Source organism: Daucus carota, chromosome 3 (genome assembly GCF_001625215.2).
Source record: "Daucus carota subsp. sativus chromosome 3, DH1 v3.0, whole genome shotgun sequence".
Classification (NCBI taxonomy): Eukaryota; Viridiplantae; Streptophyta; class Magnoliopsida; order Apiales; family Apiaceae; genus Daucus; species Daucus carota.
Genome location: NC_030383.2, coordinates 40,852,765 through 40,869,130, shown reverse-complemented (window position 1 = coordinate 40,869,130; position 16,366 = coordinate 40,852,765). Strand labels below are relative to the sequence as shown.

General features: G+C 31.5%; 2 protein-coding genes across 2 annotated transcripts; both read right to left on the bottom strand.

Moving 5' to 3' along the window:
* Window positions 1-327: 327 nt before the first annotated feature.
* LOC108210812 (wax ester synthase/diacylglycerol acyltransferase 11) lies at window positions 328-4,459 on the bottom strand. Its single transcript, XM_017382232.2, has 7 exons — window positions 4,136-4,459; window positions 1,860-2,444; window positions 1,706-1,772; window positions 1,460-1,584; window positions 1,158-1,367; window positions 919-1,056; window positions 328-820 (listed from the first exon to the last, which is right to left on the bottom strand). The coding sequence occupies exons 1-7, from the start codon at window positions 4,343-4,345 to the stop codon at window positions 629-631; spliced, it is 1,527 nt and encodes a 508-aa protein (XP_017237721.1). The 5' UTR covers window positions 4,346-4,459; the 3' UTR covers window positions 328-628.
* Window positions 4,460-12,117: 7,658 nt separating this feature from the next.
* LOC108213667 (wax ester synthase/diacylglycerol acyltransferase 11) lies at window positions 12,118-15,539 on the bottom strand. The gene is made up of 7 exons (XM_017385465.1): window positions 15,270-15,539; window positions 14,151-14,741; window positions 13,987-14,053; window positions 13,398-13,522; window positions 13,098-13,307; window positions 12,856-12,993; window positions 12,118-12,576 (listed from the first exon to the last, which is right to left on the bottom strand). The coding sequence occupies exons 1-7, from the start codon at window positions 15,495-15,497 to the stop codon at window positions 12,412-12,414; spliced, it is 1,524 nt and encodes a 507-aa protein (XP_017240954.1). The 5' UTR covers window positions 15,498-15,539; the 3' UTR covers window positions 12,118-12,411.
* Between the last annotated feature and the right edge of the window lie 827 nt (window positions 15,540-16,366).

The window sequence follows — 16,366 nt, the reverse complement described above, 5'->3', positions numbered from 1 at the left end:
GTGCAAATGTCCATTGAAACAAGCAAAACAAATTGACACTCCTTCCTCCACGTCCATTTTTTGTTTCGCAACACAAACCAACGCAACATCCTTGATCATTCATCAATGAATGCAGCTTGAATAGATGCTTCCATGAAATCCTTCAGTCCTGATTATGGTGGCAGTGGCACATCTACTTGTGTTCTTTATCATCACAAAACCGGCACTGTTTAATTGATGTTTAAACAAACTACTTGGGAGCTAGAGTCTTTTTCTACTTTCTGGTACATAAACTTAAGACTAACATAAGTAATCATCACAGATACAGTACAGACTCCATTTGCAAGATTGACAAAATGTTGCTCAAAATGCATAATATAGTTTCGGATATGAATCATTTTACCTTTTTTTTTTTTTTTTGACAAATTAGGCTTATATGCCTTACAAATGAGTATATGTTCTAATACTTCTCGGGGTGAGCGAAAGTTGAACCCGGGTGTCCCGGAACAAGAAAGGATAAATCCACCACTTGACCTATTCAACTGCGCTCGATACTAATCATTTTACCTAAATTCATTTTGTGTACAGAATCTTTCAGAAACATGTGTGTGTGTGTGTGTGTGTTCCTATTGTTTATGTTGCTTGATGCCTAGTCCTGTTTATGACCGGTTTTGGCTTGCACACGGACGGTTGCTCCACTTTGAATGACAGCGTCTTTGATGAGTTTAAGTGATGCCTCAAAATCAGTACAAAGATTGTTATAATCAGGTATCACATCTGGATCAACTGCTAATACAAGTATTACTTTGTCCGCATAGCTCTGCCAATGTACTGTCAATGCCTGCAATAAAAATTAAATGAATAAACACATCATATAACGAAATGGATATTACAGGATGTTTCCCACTTTTACTGGACAGCAATGGTAAACGTTCTTACTTGTGGTTGTCCATACACACTAGGAGCAATGTAAGACAAGTGATGGCCGTAGAAGCTAATCTCTTCTTGCGGACCAACAACGTTTGAGAAGGACATCGTTGTGTTTGATATGATTTTGTGCATCACATAAGAAGTTCTCTGTTTATTACAAAGAAAATCAAGATATATTTTTGTAGAACAGTGACAAATTCGGTGTGCATAACTTGTGACAGTAAGATTCATAGATAAACTGTTAATACCTTAAGTCCAAATAACTCGAGTATAACCCGGCCTACAGAAAAGGAGCATAGAGCTTCAAAGGAGAGCTTCTTTCTATCAACAATGGCCTTGGCCTTGCGAACATAATCTAGTAAATCATCAGGTAAGGCAATGGTAATCGGAAGAAGAACATAACCAATAAGGTTACCCCACCTCACTTTGGACTCCTTTTCCATCATCTCAGCCAATGACTGTATTAAAAGAAAAAAATTTGCACATATGCTTTATCTTTCCTGCAGTCAAAAGAAGAACCAAACATCTTAATCTTTACATGTGAATCTACCTCAATTCCGGTTGATGGTCTAAGGTTATATAATAAAGTTGATCGGAAACGAATATTGGCAGGCAGATGGTTCCCCTTTTTGCTTGCTCTATCTTGGTCCCTCTCATTCTGATAACTTCTTGTTGCTAAACAATACAATACATGAGAGTATTGGAATGTGCTTAGTCACTTGATAAACTTGCCGTGGGAAACAATTTTATCAGAGTAAAATTGTTTGATAAACACGGGCTAGATGAGAACACTAACCATATTTCCCATTAAGATAGCGAGATAGGCCAGCCATTGTTATTCCTAGCAGAACATCGTTAATTGTCTAAAACATCCTCAAATAATGTTAGTGAGTCTGTAATAGCCTATATATGTAGCAGAGGCTAATGAAAAACTAACATTCTATTCATACCGTGTTCATTGCAGATTTCACCATCTTTATATCATCTAAACTAACGATTCTGTGAACGATTCTTTTACGACTCAGTCCAATATCCTCTGCAGAGCCTTTGAGTGGAGTGTCTGTGTCTTTCAAGAACAAAGCAGTAGCAGCAAAATTCATAACATCCACCAAAGTGTTAAAAACCATTAAAATCATGGTCCAAACAGTAAACAGAACCCCCCAGAAACCATGACAATTACTCCAAAAGCCACCTGGCCTTTTTTTCTTCGGAAGACTTGGCATTGATTCGGGATCAGAAGCCTTTCTGCTACTAGCTAAAAATAGAGACATTATAGAAATTCCATCTCCAATTGAATGATGAAGTTTAAGTACTGCAGTTGCATTAGCATCCGATGTCTTGACATTCAAAACATGAAGCTCCCACAATGGCTTTGTAAGATCCAATCCCGTATTCGTAAGATTCGATACATAATCTTCAACAAAACTGTCAGCTAACTCCATGCTTGGATCCAACTCCGGAGCAATCACATGCTTATGTATGTCTACTTTTGTTCTTCTCCAACTCATTTTCCCACCATTCTTATCATCAGTTACCTTTATAACAAACTTATTTAAGTACTAGTTCACTCTACTGTTGAAGCTTCTTGAAATTAACTTTCATTAGTTTGTCATTGTTTTTAACATAGAAGCTAAGCATACAATCCAAACTTAGTGACTCTTAAGTAATTTACGAGTTGCTAATCATGCCCAAAAAAATTTATTATCCAAACAATGACTTATTTTTGGAAAAGAAACGTATTTGTGCATTTTTTAGGAAAAAATATTAAGAAAGTATTTTATTATTATTTAATAAAAATAAGTATTCCCATTATCAACAATAACAATTATTTTAATTTGTTGAAAGATAAATAAATAATATAGTTTCTATACTTATATAGATATTAAATTTTTATTTTCAAAAAAAGTTGAAAAGTGGTAATACTATGTATTTTCATCTCAAAATACGCATTATATACTTATATATAATAAGCGTAAGGGAGATAATTTGGTCGCATGGTCCTCTGGTCCAAAAGCTTATCATCCGTTGGATCTTATATTGAACAAATAAGCATTGGAAAATTAACTTCTGTTCTACAAGGCAACTGATATCACCTTGCATATTTATAATTCCTTTTCAGAATCCAAAACAAATTCTGTCTTTCACGTGTATATGATTTTTTTTAATCCCAAATAAATATTTCCTACCAGTTTTATTCGTAGAATCATATAAATCTCACCGTCACAATTTTTTTATAATATATTTTAAAATCAATAAGCCGGATTTATGTGATTAGCAAATACATAAAATTTTTCTTAATCTAAAATAGATTCTACCTTCTTATTGCATGTTTATGATTCCTTTTCTTAATTCAAAAACAAATTATATTTATCAATTTTAATTTAGAATCATATAAATTTTTTGAAAAATATTTAAATCACATTATATATTTTTTAATTTTTTTTAACCTAAGAACCCGCAACCGCTACCTTTCGGATCACGCAATAGCGTTAATCCACCCTTTGGGAGTCGAACCTGTGACCAAAAGGATATATGTCCTCTATTTAACCAGCCAAACCAACCCTTGCGGGCTATTTAAATCACACTATAATAATTCTAATATAAAATACATTTATAAATATAATCTAATAAGAGTTGGTAATAACGTATTCCACTCAAAATATATTAAAATTTGATAGAAAGAATTTAATACTTTGGCAGGGTACATACGAGAAAAGGAATGGCTTCATTACAATAGTTTATTTGAAGCCATTAATGGCTGTGATGATGTATTTACCACAGTTCTAACTTACAAACAAATTATAATTTCGAATTTTATTTTATTGAAAATTTTAATTTATTATTTATAAATTAAATTTCTTCACACCATTTAAAATATATTTAAGAAATTTATATATAATTAAATAGCTCCCGTGCCTTGCACGGGCTATAAGCTAGTAAAATTTAAAGACAGTACTCTGTCCGAGTTGGTTGTTGACGCTCACTATTGCAGGTATTTTGAGACTCCTATAAAATATAATTTCATGAATTTTTTTTAATTTTTAATAAAATTTCAATAAAAATTTAAAAAAATATTATGAAATTATATTTTATAATAGTTTCGATATGTGCCAAAGTCAAGATACCATTAGAACAGAGAGAGTATATATTATTGAAAAAAATATACTCCTACTTATCTAATTTATGAGAATATAAAAAGGAAAGCTAAGGGAAAAGGAGGACTTACAAACAAACTGGAGAAACGAGGATGCTTGGCCATAGAATTGAGGAAGCCGGACTTAACAGCATCAACATCGATGAAGGTGTGGGAGCCCAAGACGATGACGATGGAGCAGTTTAGTTGACTCGACTGAAACAACCGTGCAGCCGGGCTTAACGGCTCATCATCCTCACCTACATCATCATCCCTCATCTTCTTCGTTGTGATGGGCTTCATCCTGTATAAGTTTCACGATGATTAAACGAGTCAACTTCTTCACTCTTCTTCAAGGACCGAGTGGATGAAACAAGCTGGTGGATATTTGATATGTTACGCCGAATCTTTACTTCTTTCAACGCATTTGAACAATTATATCTGGTGGGTCCGTTTCATTTATTCTATACGCAAACGGATCTCCCTCCCTCCGCTTTTTGTACGTATAATAAGAGGTATGATAAGTTTAAAATAAATATTTCTTGCTTAAAGTACCGACGTGAAATAAAATTTAAAAGCAAATTCAAACTTATAAATGATTAAAGTGTTTTGAAAAGAAGAAGAAGTCGTCATGAAATAAAAGTCCGTGGACCTGTTTGTCCGAGGGAAGTGGCTTCTAGTTCTAGCTTCTGTTTTTCTTGACTTGTTTGTGTAAATGAGTAGAAGTACTTTTAAGAAGCTGAGAATCTTATTTTCTCGCTCAGAGTTTCTATTTTTTTTTTCCAAATACTTTATTAACTTATTTAATTCTCACTTCTAATTCATTTCTTTATTTCAACCAAGAAATCAATTTTTTTTAAAATTTGTCCAAATGGCTCTCATATTCTTAACTTCTTATAAGCGCTTCTTAATTTTTTTGGACAAATTGTACTTTCAACTTATAAATGCAAAAATCGGGCTTACACAAAAGTAATTTTATTAATTATTTTTGAAAACATTTAATAATTTTATTAGTATTCAAAATAAAAATATAAAAGATCTATACTTATTTTTAACACATTAGAAACTCAAGATAATTTAAAACAAATATAATATATTTTTCTGAAAATAGGTACCTATTCATTTTAAATAAGTAATAAAAAAATTATTTTTAAAAAAGGTATTTGTAAATAAGTACCTTCCCAAATAATGTTTTTAAAAATAAATCTTTAATGCACAGAAAAAGGTGTATTTTTTTGTTTATTCATTTGTTTCCTAAAAGGCCATATTATTTGAGGATATTAGAGCAAGTCCAACAGCTGCCTTATTTAGTGTCCTAAGTCATAATATAGGGCATTTGATGAAAAAACTTGATCCAACAATGTCCTAGTGATGCCCTATATCACTAGGACAACCCATTCAAACCTTATTTTTCAGGCACTCTCTCCTTGCCCTATCCCATATTTTATAATAAATTCTTACCAACACTCTCTTTCTCTCTCTATTTTATATTATGTTTTAATGATGAAAGTGAATTTTTAATAATAAAATATTAAACATGTAGTGAAAATAAGGCACATTGTTGGAGTTGAAGTTAGTAGAATATGTCCTAAACTACTCGGACATAATTTTTTATATTATATTTAGGGCTCCAACTATGATACCGTTGAACTTGGTCTTGTTTGTTATATTTGGTCAAATGAAACTACTTGTATTTGTATGGCGTTGGCCGCTGCCTGCATGGGTGTTGAGAAAGCAGCCACACGGCTTCTGACAAAATAAATTGTTCAGTCTTTCAATTTTCGTGTTCTACCTACTACTGTACTAATTATGCACATCCACGGTCGTGGCTTCTCTTTTCAAAGTTCTTGAAAATACCGAAATTTGTACCAATCATTTTTCAACTGTCTTTTTTAGTGTCTAGTCTAAATTTTTATATGGGTCCTTCTGGTGTGTGCTTATAAGCACACACTAATAACTACTTTTTGTTGAGGTGGAGAGCTTTTATTGGTCAAAAGGGCATGATTATTATTTTGGTCAATAAATACCTTCCACCTCAATAAAAGGTGATTGTTAGTGTGTGCCAAAAAAATCCGTTTTTATATTTTAAAACTTATCAAAAATAGTCGATGAGTCTCAAAACTTCCTCACTTTTCTTACTTTTTGACACTATTTTTATTTTATTATTTCTTTTTATATATTAAAAATCAATGAGTCCTACTATTTCACCCGTTTTTTTCTCTTTCCACTATTTTATACTCCCTCCGTCCCCTTCAATTGTTAACATTGGAGGGGGACACGGAGACCAAGACAATGTACTCCCTCCATTCCAAAATAATAGTCGCTTTGACTTTATACACGTATTTTGAGGTGCAAAAAAAACATACTTCTACATGTTATTTTTGAAATTTTCTTTTTCTGAATAAAAATAGAGATGTTAAACTTTTATTCAGAAAAAGAAAATTTCAAAAATAATGTGTAGAAGTATGTTTTTTTACACCTCAAAATACGTGTACAAAGTCAAAGCGACTATTATTTTGGAATGGAGGGAGTATAAAAAATGAGTAAAGTTAGATGAAAAGTGGGTAAAGTGGTGAGACCTATCAATATTTAATAATAGATTTGAGATAGTGAAGGATAGTAGTTTGTGTAATAGTACTCCCTCCGTCTCTAAATACTTTTCCTGTTTGTGGTTTTCACGTTTGCCAACACACACTTTTGATTGTGAATATCTTTCATTTCGTATTAGTATTAAATATAAAAATTTCACCGTATTAAAGTACTCGTGAATATGAATCGAACAAGATCACTCGTGACTATATTTAATTTTATAGATTAGATGTAAATTAGTAATTTGTCTCATGTTATGAACAGTACCGACATTACATACAGGAAAAGAAACGGAGGGAGTAGTTTTTATTGTTAAATATGAGATAGTAGGAGAAGATAGTGGGTGTAATGATGGGAAAAACTTACTATTTATAGTAACATAAAGAAATGAAAGGGACATCCCAAAATAGTAACTGTAAAGAAATGAGAGGGACAGAGGGAGTACATGTTTTCTTAACTTTCGTATAAAAATTATATATAAAGGGACGGAGGGAGTAGAACAAGACTCGGACGCAAAAATAATTTTCAAAACCTTTTTGAGACAATGTATTGATTGATTTTAATAAGATGATCCACGTGAAGTTTATTATTATTATTGTTATTATTAAAATAAAGTTTCATTAATTTGAAAGGAAATCAGTCGAGACAAATTACCAATCGATTATGTAACGAGATTGAAATATAAATAAATATTATAAAAAATTAGTGTAACTATTTCCAAATCACTTAACATACTGAATATAAATATTTTTCAAAAAAATTAATTGGTTTATATATCAAGTTGGCCACCTATTTCGTCAAAATGTCTCACTTTACCCACCCATCTCATCGGGGACTCGTTTAAGCCACTATAAACCAAATATATGTCATTTTACTCACATCACTATTTATACCTATTTACTTGATCATTTATAAACAATCAACCGTTTATTTTTTTACTACAAAACCACCTCGAGTACCTTCACAATTGTCTCTAGTATTTATCAAAATAATTTAGAAATTTCTAAAGCAACATAGTTAGGGAGATCACATTAATATATATTTATTACTAAATATTTTTTTCATAAATAGCTATGTTGCTTTTTAATTCCCAAATTATTTTGATAAATACTAGAGACAATTATGAAGGTACTCGAGGTGGTGTTGTAACAAAAAAAACAAATGTTTAAGTAAAAATGTATGAATAGTACTATGGGTAAAATGATATATATTTTGTTTACAGTGGCTTAAATGAGTCGCCAATGGGATAGGTGGGTCAAGTGAGATATTTTGACGCAATGAGTGACCAGTTTGATATAAAACCCAAATTAATTTGATGGTTTTTGAGCAATCAATCTATAATAATTTTTGATATCTCCTCGATAAGAATAATATCCTCTTCATACAATTGAATCCATACCATCTTAATCCAATTTATTCGATTTTGTAGCAAACTGCGAATCAATTGACTCCCTCGTGAATTTTTTCCGATTAGCAATATAATTGGCCTAATTTTAGAAAAGAACTTGACAACCATTATATTCTATAACAAATATACTCTACAAACAATCCATTTAATAATTAATTCATTACAAAAACAAAAACAATCAAAAAAATTCAATAAATTGTTATATCTAAGAGCATCTCAAATACTAAAAACTCTTAACTAACATTATCAAAGGTAAAATATATATAAAGTGTATTTCTAGAGATTATGTAAATAATACAAAATTCTGATTTCTTTTTTCTCTTTGATAGGAAATATTGCTAGATTATATTTAATGATATAATATGTAGCCCGTGCGAGGCATGAGTATATTCTCGTATGCGTGGATGGATATTGTTATCCTTGTTATTGTTCGACAACATCAATAATATAGAGTTTATTTTCTGAATCTATGTTGTTGAATTGTGGTGTAAACATGTTTTTTTATATTTTTGAACATGCACTAACCGTTAATGTCAGATAGAAATAGTTGTCCTTAAAACAATATAAGCAAAGTATCACAATGATATTCCTATATCAGTGACGTATAATCTTGATATTCAACTGGTTGTTATGTATCTTCCTAATTCACCTTCAACTGGTAGAAAATACAATAATACTACTCTACCTGTGGAGTATCACCCTGATACTCAACTATTCATGACATATCATCATGTTAATCCTTTTATAGTCAAAACTTTTGTTGGTATTTAGAGCCCTCCTTACTGAATATACTTATTTTGGTTAAATATTGTTGAGGCACGAGCATGTTGGATATTTAGGGTCCCATATTACTAAATATTCATATTTTGGTCAAATATTGTTGAAAATCGGGTATTTTGATCGGGCATTCACTCAAGAATTTAATGAAGCTTTTATAAGAATATAAGAGTGGAATATCACACTGATACTCCTCTAACATTCGAGTATAACCCTGATACTCAATTAGTTGGACGTATCACCATAATAATCCTCTTACAATTAAATATTTATTTGTGAATATATAGGACCCTCCTTACTAAGTTTCATAGTTTGGTTAAATGTTGTAGAGACAGAGGAATGTTCTCGTACGCGTGGATGGATGTTGATATTCTTGTCGTTGTCCAACAATGCAGTTGATAGGAGTTTCTTGTGTTAGGTTTGGATCCTGTTATCGTAGAGTTTTGCATATTAATAAATTAGAAATAATTGCATTAAAACAAGCAAACAAAGTATCACACTGATATTCCTTTACAAGTGGAGTATCACATTGATATTCTGGGTGTCGTGTATTCATATTTAGGTCAAATATTGTTGAAACTTAATCATTTTGACCGGGTTTTCACCTAAAACTTTAATTAACGTATTTTTTTTGTTAAAAGTTGTTAAAAATTAGGTATTTCGAATTTTTACCAAGTATTTTTAAGCAAACTTATAAAAACATCACGTATAAGGGGTCGTTTAGGTGAGCTTAAAATAAGTGCTTCTTGTTTAAAATAGAAAAGTGGAGTAGAAGTTAGAAGTAAGTTAAGACATATAAGTGATTAAAGTGTTTGGCAAAAAAGCAGAAGCCCTGAAACAAAAGCTAGTTTTCCTAACTTTTTATAAGTGCTTCTTGACTTTTTACACAAACGGTACGAATAAGTGCTTCTAACTTACAAACCAGAAGCCCGATTTTTAAGCCAGAAACAAACACCCTCTAAGTATATCGGCTCTAAATTAATTTTCTTTTGTAAATGCTTTGATGATGTATAGTGGTCAGTCTCGTCATATATGAAGACGACATAGTTCCATTAGACAATTAATATCAACCAAAATTATCATTATTGACAATATACCGTGAAAGGATAATATTGCAGATTCGTTAGCCAAAGGGTTACAAAAGAACTGGTTGATAAATCATCAAAAGAGATGGGTAAGTCTATAGCTTAACGGCATCATGGTGGACACCCAACCTTGCTGACTAGAGATCCGAAGAACTTGGTTCAAATGGGCCAATTGAATCATGACGACCAAATTACTGTGGGGTAACCCTTGATCTGTTCCTATGATGTGAAAATAGTGAGAGCCATTATGATACGAAGATAAACTTATCTTTTTAACAATCTTTGACGAATACATGGAGTTCAAAATTTTGAATGCATGGAATTCGATTGAGTAAACATGGGTTACTCTCTAAGATAAAGATTATCTATGTGGATAGAACAGGGGCCGTTTCAAAGGAGAATTGCGAGGAATAATTCTTTAGAAACTCTTTCAAAACTAGGATATATAGTAATAAGTATGCCATCGTTTACACAAATGGTTGAACAATTCAAGGACAAGCATGTCTACTATCTACCAGTGTCGATATGCTTGATCGATCGAAAGTTCAAGGATTATTCTCTATCCATTGTATGCTATATCTAATCAAAGAAATTATAATCAAATCAAATCTCGTGTCTGTCTGTCTGGTGTGTGATACTAAGATTACCAATCTCATCCATGTGGCGGATTGTTGGAAAATGTGGATATAAGTCCCACATTGACCAGTCATATTTTAAGTATTATGACTAAGGGATGGATGAGATAAGAATCCACGTATATTCTCTTAATAGTGATAATTATTATTTTCCACTAGGCTTGGGTTCAAAGATTATGGCATAGTTTAATTTGATTTTTTTTTAGATTAATTGATATGGTGTATATTTTGATATGAATTAATTTGATTCTGTTTCAGATTAATTCATGAAATAGAGTATCTTGTAAGTTCTAAACATACGGTGAGAGGACGAATATGATTTAAGGAGACAGTTTTGTACTAGACTCGGATTTGTTCATATACTTTGTTTTGTGTATCCTATAATTTATTCTATTATTACGTATACACACATGAACTATTAGTTTTTCACAGACCGACTAAGAGCAATGTTGTGATAAGTTTCAATCGATACACACCGATTAAATTTTAGTCTGAGCATCGGGGACGATACTAGACACATATATATAGCAAAGATGATCATATAAATTGGAGTAATATGTAAAAGTAGCTAAACTGATGAGATCATATCATTTATTAGATTGGGCCGACAAAATGTATATTTATTAATTTTAATTTCCCCTAATTTTAATCAGACCAAGTTGGATTGAGTCGGTTTGAAAAGATCAAAACACATATCCAACTCTTTAAAATCTGGTTGATTTATTTTTAACTCAAGCATATATCGGTCTGAAAAATTTGGTCTGAATTGGTCAAAATAAAATCAGTTTGGATAGTTTTGGGCAGATTGGTTAACCAATTCCCCTACTTCAAATCCCATTCTTCTTGTGGAAGTCAAAATCCCCATTTTATTATGTCATGACAAATAGTTATATGTTATCAAAAATTTATATTATTTTTCAAAAAATAAAATAAATTTATTATGTAATTGACGTTATTAATTTAGTGGGACAAACTTTTTGAGGAAAAAAAAAAGAAATGAGGACCCGAAAACTGACAGGGACAGAGCAGCGTAAGCTTGTCGAAATTGAATAATTTTTGACCAACTATTAGGGAATATTTATTTATTATTTTAAAAAATAGAAAGTTACATATTAAAATAGATTAGATTTATTTTTTGATGATATTTTTTTAAAATTTTTGTGATCAATTTTTCCAAAAAATAATTAAAATTTATATATTTTATTCAATATATAAATTTATGTATTATTTATAATAAATATCACATAATATTTATTTTTTATATTTAAAATAGTGTATATTTTAAGTACTTAACACACATATCACTAAAAATTTAAAATCTTTATATATGTAAAATCATTTTGACTTGGGGATAGCTTAATCAAACAAAAATTAAAAACAAATCATCAAAAAGTAAATTTAGTCTATTTTAATATGTAACTTTCTATTCCCTAAATTAATAAATAAATAATTTCTAATAATTAGTCAAACTCATCGAAAAGAGACATGTAAATTGAGACGGAGGGAGTATTTTAACGGAAGTTAAAGGAAGTTAACGGAGGGGTGCATATTGTTCTTGAAATGTAAAGATTGGGGGTGTGATTTGAGTTTCCAAAAGTACAAGTACAATATCGGTTTTGAAAGAAAGTTAGAGGGTCCGAATTGCAAGTACCTCTAAACATTATACATTTATACTTATACCCTGTTCATTGCAGATTTTACTAACTCTGCATCATGTAAACTAACGATTCTCTGCACAATTTTAATACAGTCTACAAGCATTCTCAGAAAGAATGTGTTATTATATGTAACATTACACCGTACTAATGGACTTCATTTCTGAGGATTACTCAATTTCGCTGATCAGAGCACAAATGAGCCAGCTCCGTCGAGATTCTACACAGGGACGGCCTCGCCTCTTTGCACCACAGCATCTTTAATAAGCTGAAGTGATGCCTCCATATCAGCATAAATATTTTTGTAATCCGGTATCACATCTGGATCGACTGTTAATACAAGGATCATTTTCTCTCCGTAGCTCTGCCAATGTACTGTCAATGCCTGCAACAAAACTAACATTGCCTTAATAAGAGTATCTGAAAAATATTTTGGGACATTTTAGAGTTTCGGTATGGGATAATGCTACAGGTACCAAATTGGGTACAAGATGACACATGTAATATTTTTATCCATTATAACTGAAACAATAATAATAGACCCTGCATTTACATTAATCTCGGTAATAAAATCATTCTAAACTGACACAGCATCCATGTCACATCATTTTGTAACAAATTTTGTACCCAATTTGATGCGTGTAGTTTGTGTATAGGTTCTTACTTGTGGCTGTCCACAGGTACCAGGAGCAATATAAGACAAGTGATGCCCGTAGAAGCTGATATCTTCTGTAGGACCAACCATATTGGAGAAGGCGATCGTCGTGTTTGATGTAACTTTGTTCATCACAGCAGCAAGTTGCTGCATAAATACAAAAAACCAAAATAAGATCTCGTAGAACAGTATTGGATTCAGTGTACAGAATGTAAGAAAATAAACTTTAAGATCAAACTCTTAATATATACCTTAATCCCCAAGAACTTGAGCACAAACCGGCCTATGGAGTAAGATAATATAGCTTCGAATGAGAGCTTCTTTCTATCAGCAATGGCCTTGGCCTTGCGAACATAATCCAAAGGATCATCTTGTAAAGCAATGGTGACTGGGAGAAGAACATAACCAATCTTGTTACCCCACACCAATTTCTTCTCCTTTCCCGTCATCTCAGCCAATGACTGTTTCCAAACAAAAACATTTGTACACGTCCTTCATCTTTCATATTTCATAAAAAAGAATCAAAAATCATAAGCATTATTTGAATCTACCTCAACTACGGTAGATGGTCTAAGATTATGCACTAACAGTGATCTGACTCGAATTTTTGCAGGCAGATTGTTTTCCTTTTTGCGTGTTGTAGCATAATCCTTTTCATCTTCACAACTTCTCGGTGCTGAATAATACAGAATACCATTATAGGAATTTGCCAAATTAACACAGAGAGAAGCACTTATAAGAAGCTGAGAATGCTAGTTTTTGTTTCAGAACTTCTACTTTTTTTCCAAACAGTTTAATTACTTATAAGTCTTAGTGGGTGTTTGGTTGGGGCTTTTAAGCCCCACTTCTGGAGTTTTAATATAGAAGCACCGTTTGTGGTAAAAGTCGAGAAGCACTTATAAAAAACTAGGATTCCTAACTTTTGTTTCATGACTTCTACTTTTTTCTCAAACACTTTAATCTCTTGTAAGTCTTAACTAACTTCTACTTCATTTTTTTTTACTTTAAGCAAGAAGCACCTATTTTAAGCTCATCCAAACGGCCTCTTAATTTACTTCTCACTTCTAGTCAACTTCTTTACTTTAAGCAATAAGTAGTTTTTTGTAAGTCTGATAAGCTCGACTAGTTGAGTGAACTAACCATATTTTCCATAGAGATAGCGAGAGATGCCAGCCATTGTTATTCCTAGCAGAACATCATTGATTGTCTAAAATTTCATCAAGAATGTTAGTGAGTTTCGTATGCAATTGTAGACTAATTAATTAGCATAGGCAGCTGATCTAAAACCAAAAATCTATTCATACCGCGTTCATTGCAGATTTCACTAGCTTTATATCATGCAAACTAAAAATTTTGTGCACAATTCTCTTACTGCTCAATCTGACATCCTCTGGAGCACCTTTGAGCGGAGTGTCTGTGTCTTTCGAGAACAAAGCAGTGGCAGTGAAATTCATAACATCGACAAAAGTGTTAAAAAACATCAAAATTGCGGTCCACATAGTGTACAAAACCTCCAAAAAACCATGACAAAGATTCTTAAATTCAGTTGGCCTTTTGGTTTTTGGAAGAGGAAAGCTAGGCAGCGAATCGAGATCAGAAGCTTTTCTGCTACTAGCTAGAAACAGAGACATGATAGAAACTCCATCCCCTACTGAGTGATGAATTTTAGCTATTGCAGTTCCATTAGCATCCGATGTCTTTACATTTAAAAAATGAAGCTCCCATAACGGTTTTGTAATATCAAATCCTGTATTAGTGAGACTGGATACATAATCTTCAACATAATCATCAGCTGACTTCATATTCGGATCCAAATCTGGAGCATAGACATGCTTATGTACGTCGATTTTTGTTCTTCTCCAACTCATTTGCTCACCATTCTTATCATCGGTTAACTTCAAAACAAGCATACAAAATTTAGATTTACCGTTGAGAATCTGTCTATCTAAAATCTTAAAATGTCATAGTAAGAACATGATTGGATTTTATGCTATATTGAACATTTAAGGACATCAAATTAAACTTCAGATTCTAAACTTTTATTTAACATAAATTTATAAAAGATACTCCCTCCATCTCATATGTGCTCTTTTGACTGTTATGTGGTCAATTTGACTAAATTTTGACCCTGAGTTAAAGAAATTTTATTAATTATTTAGAAATCTGAAAAATGGATTTTGAAGGTGATTGAATATATTTTTTAGTAAAATAAGTTTCTAAATATTTTTAAGTTGGAAAATATGTGTAATTTGCAGTCAAAACTTAATCAATTTAATTTTTTAATAGTTAAAACAAGATATATAATATGAGAGGCGGGGAGCAATTGTAATTTATCTACAACTTTTTTTAAAATTTAACGCGTAAGTTAAAATGAGACAGAAAAAGTATAGAGCGGGTGAAAAGATTGAGAGTGGTGTGCTTACAAGCAAACTGGAGAAACGAGGGTGCTTGGCCACAGATTTCATAAACCCTGATACGAAAGCGGGGACATTGATTGGTGTGTTGCAACCCAAGACGACTATGATCGAGCAATTGAGTTCCGGTGACTGAAAAAGCCGTGCAGCAGGGCTCAACGGCTCATCCTCAGTAGTTTCACCATGATCGTCACTAATATCCTCAATGATGATGGGTTTAATAAATCCTTCTCCCATTATTTATATATGAAATGTTGAAGATACGAGAGTGTTTTTTTCCTTAATCTTGTTTATGTTCATCATGGATATATATATATATATATCATATATATAGATGCATGCATGCTGTTGCTCTTTTTCTCCTGGGGCCTGGGCCTCCGTTCATGGAGTAGTATAGGTTCGGAAATGATCTTAAGAAAAAATGTATTTTAATGAAAAACATAGTGAAATAATTCAATCAATTAATATTTATTGTATAATCTGACGTTGAGAAAAAATGTATTTTAATAAAAAATATAAAAAAATGAGTGAAATATGGACCAAATAAACTAATATTTATTCTATGAAATGGGAATAGTATGGTTACCTGGTGAGAGAACTAATATTTAATATTATAAAATGACTGTAGTGTATGAAAATAGTTGTTGTAGTTAATTTTTATATTATAAAATTTAATATTTTTTAAAATGCATAACATTCAATAAAAAACTGTAGAAATGAATGAGGCGGAGAAAGTAGTGCCAACCGATACCATCAATAAAATTTTAAGCTAAGATTAATATGCTCTAATTTTAAAAGAATTTGAAGTGAATAATGTATGTTTATTTTTTTTTCTATGCTCTGTTGTTATTTGACGGGGTCTTTTGCAGGGTTGTTAGAGTTTAAAAAAAAATGTTTTTTTTTAAAAATTAAGATAATCATTAGTACTTTTTTTTATATTTACTTATTTTTTTATAAATTTTGATATTGATATACAGTTCTAAAAAAAATCAGAAAATGAATGCGATCTGCTTTTTGTAAAAGGAGATTTTAAGTCAAAAACTGTTTAAATTTATTAAACAATTTTTCATATATTTTTTAATAAAAAATATATTTGACCCTGTTGT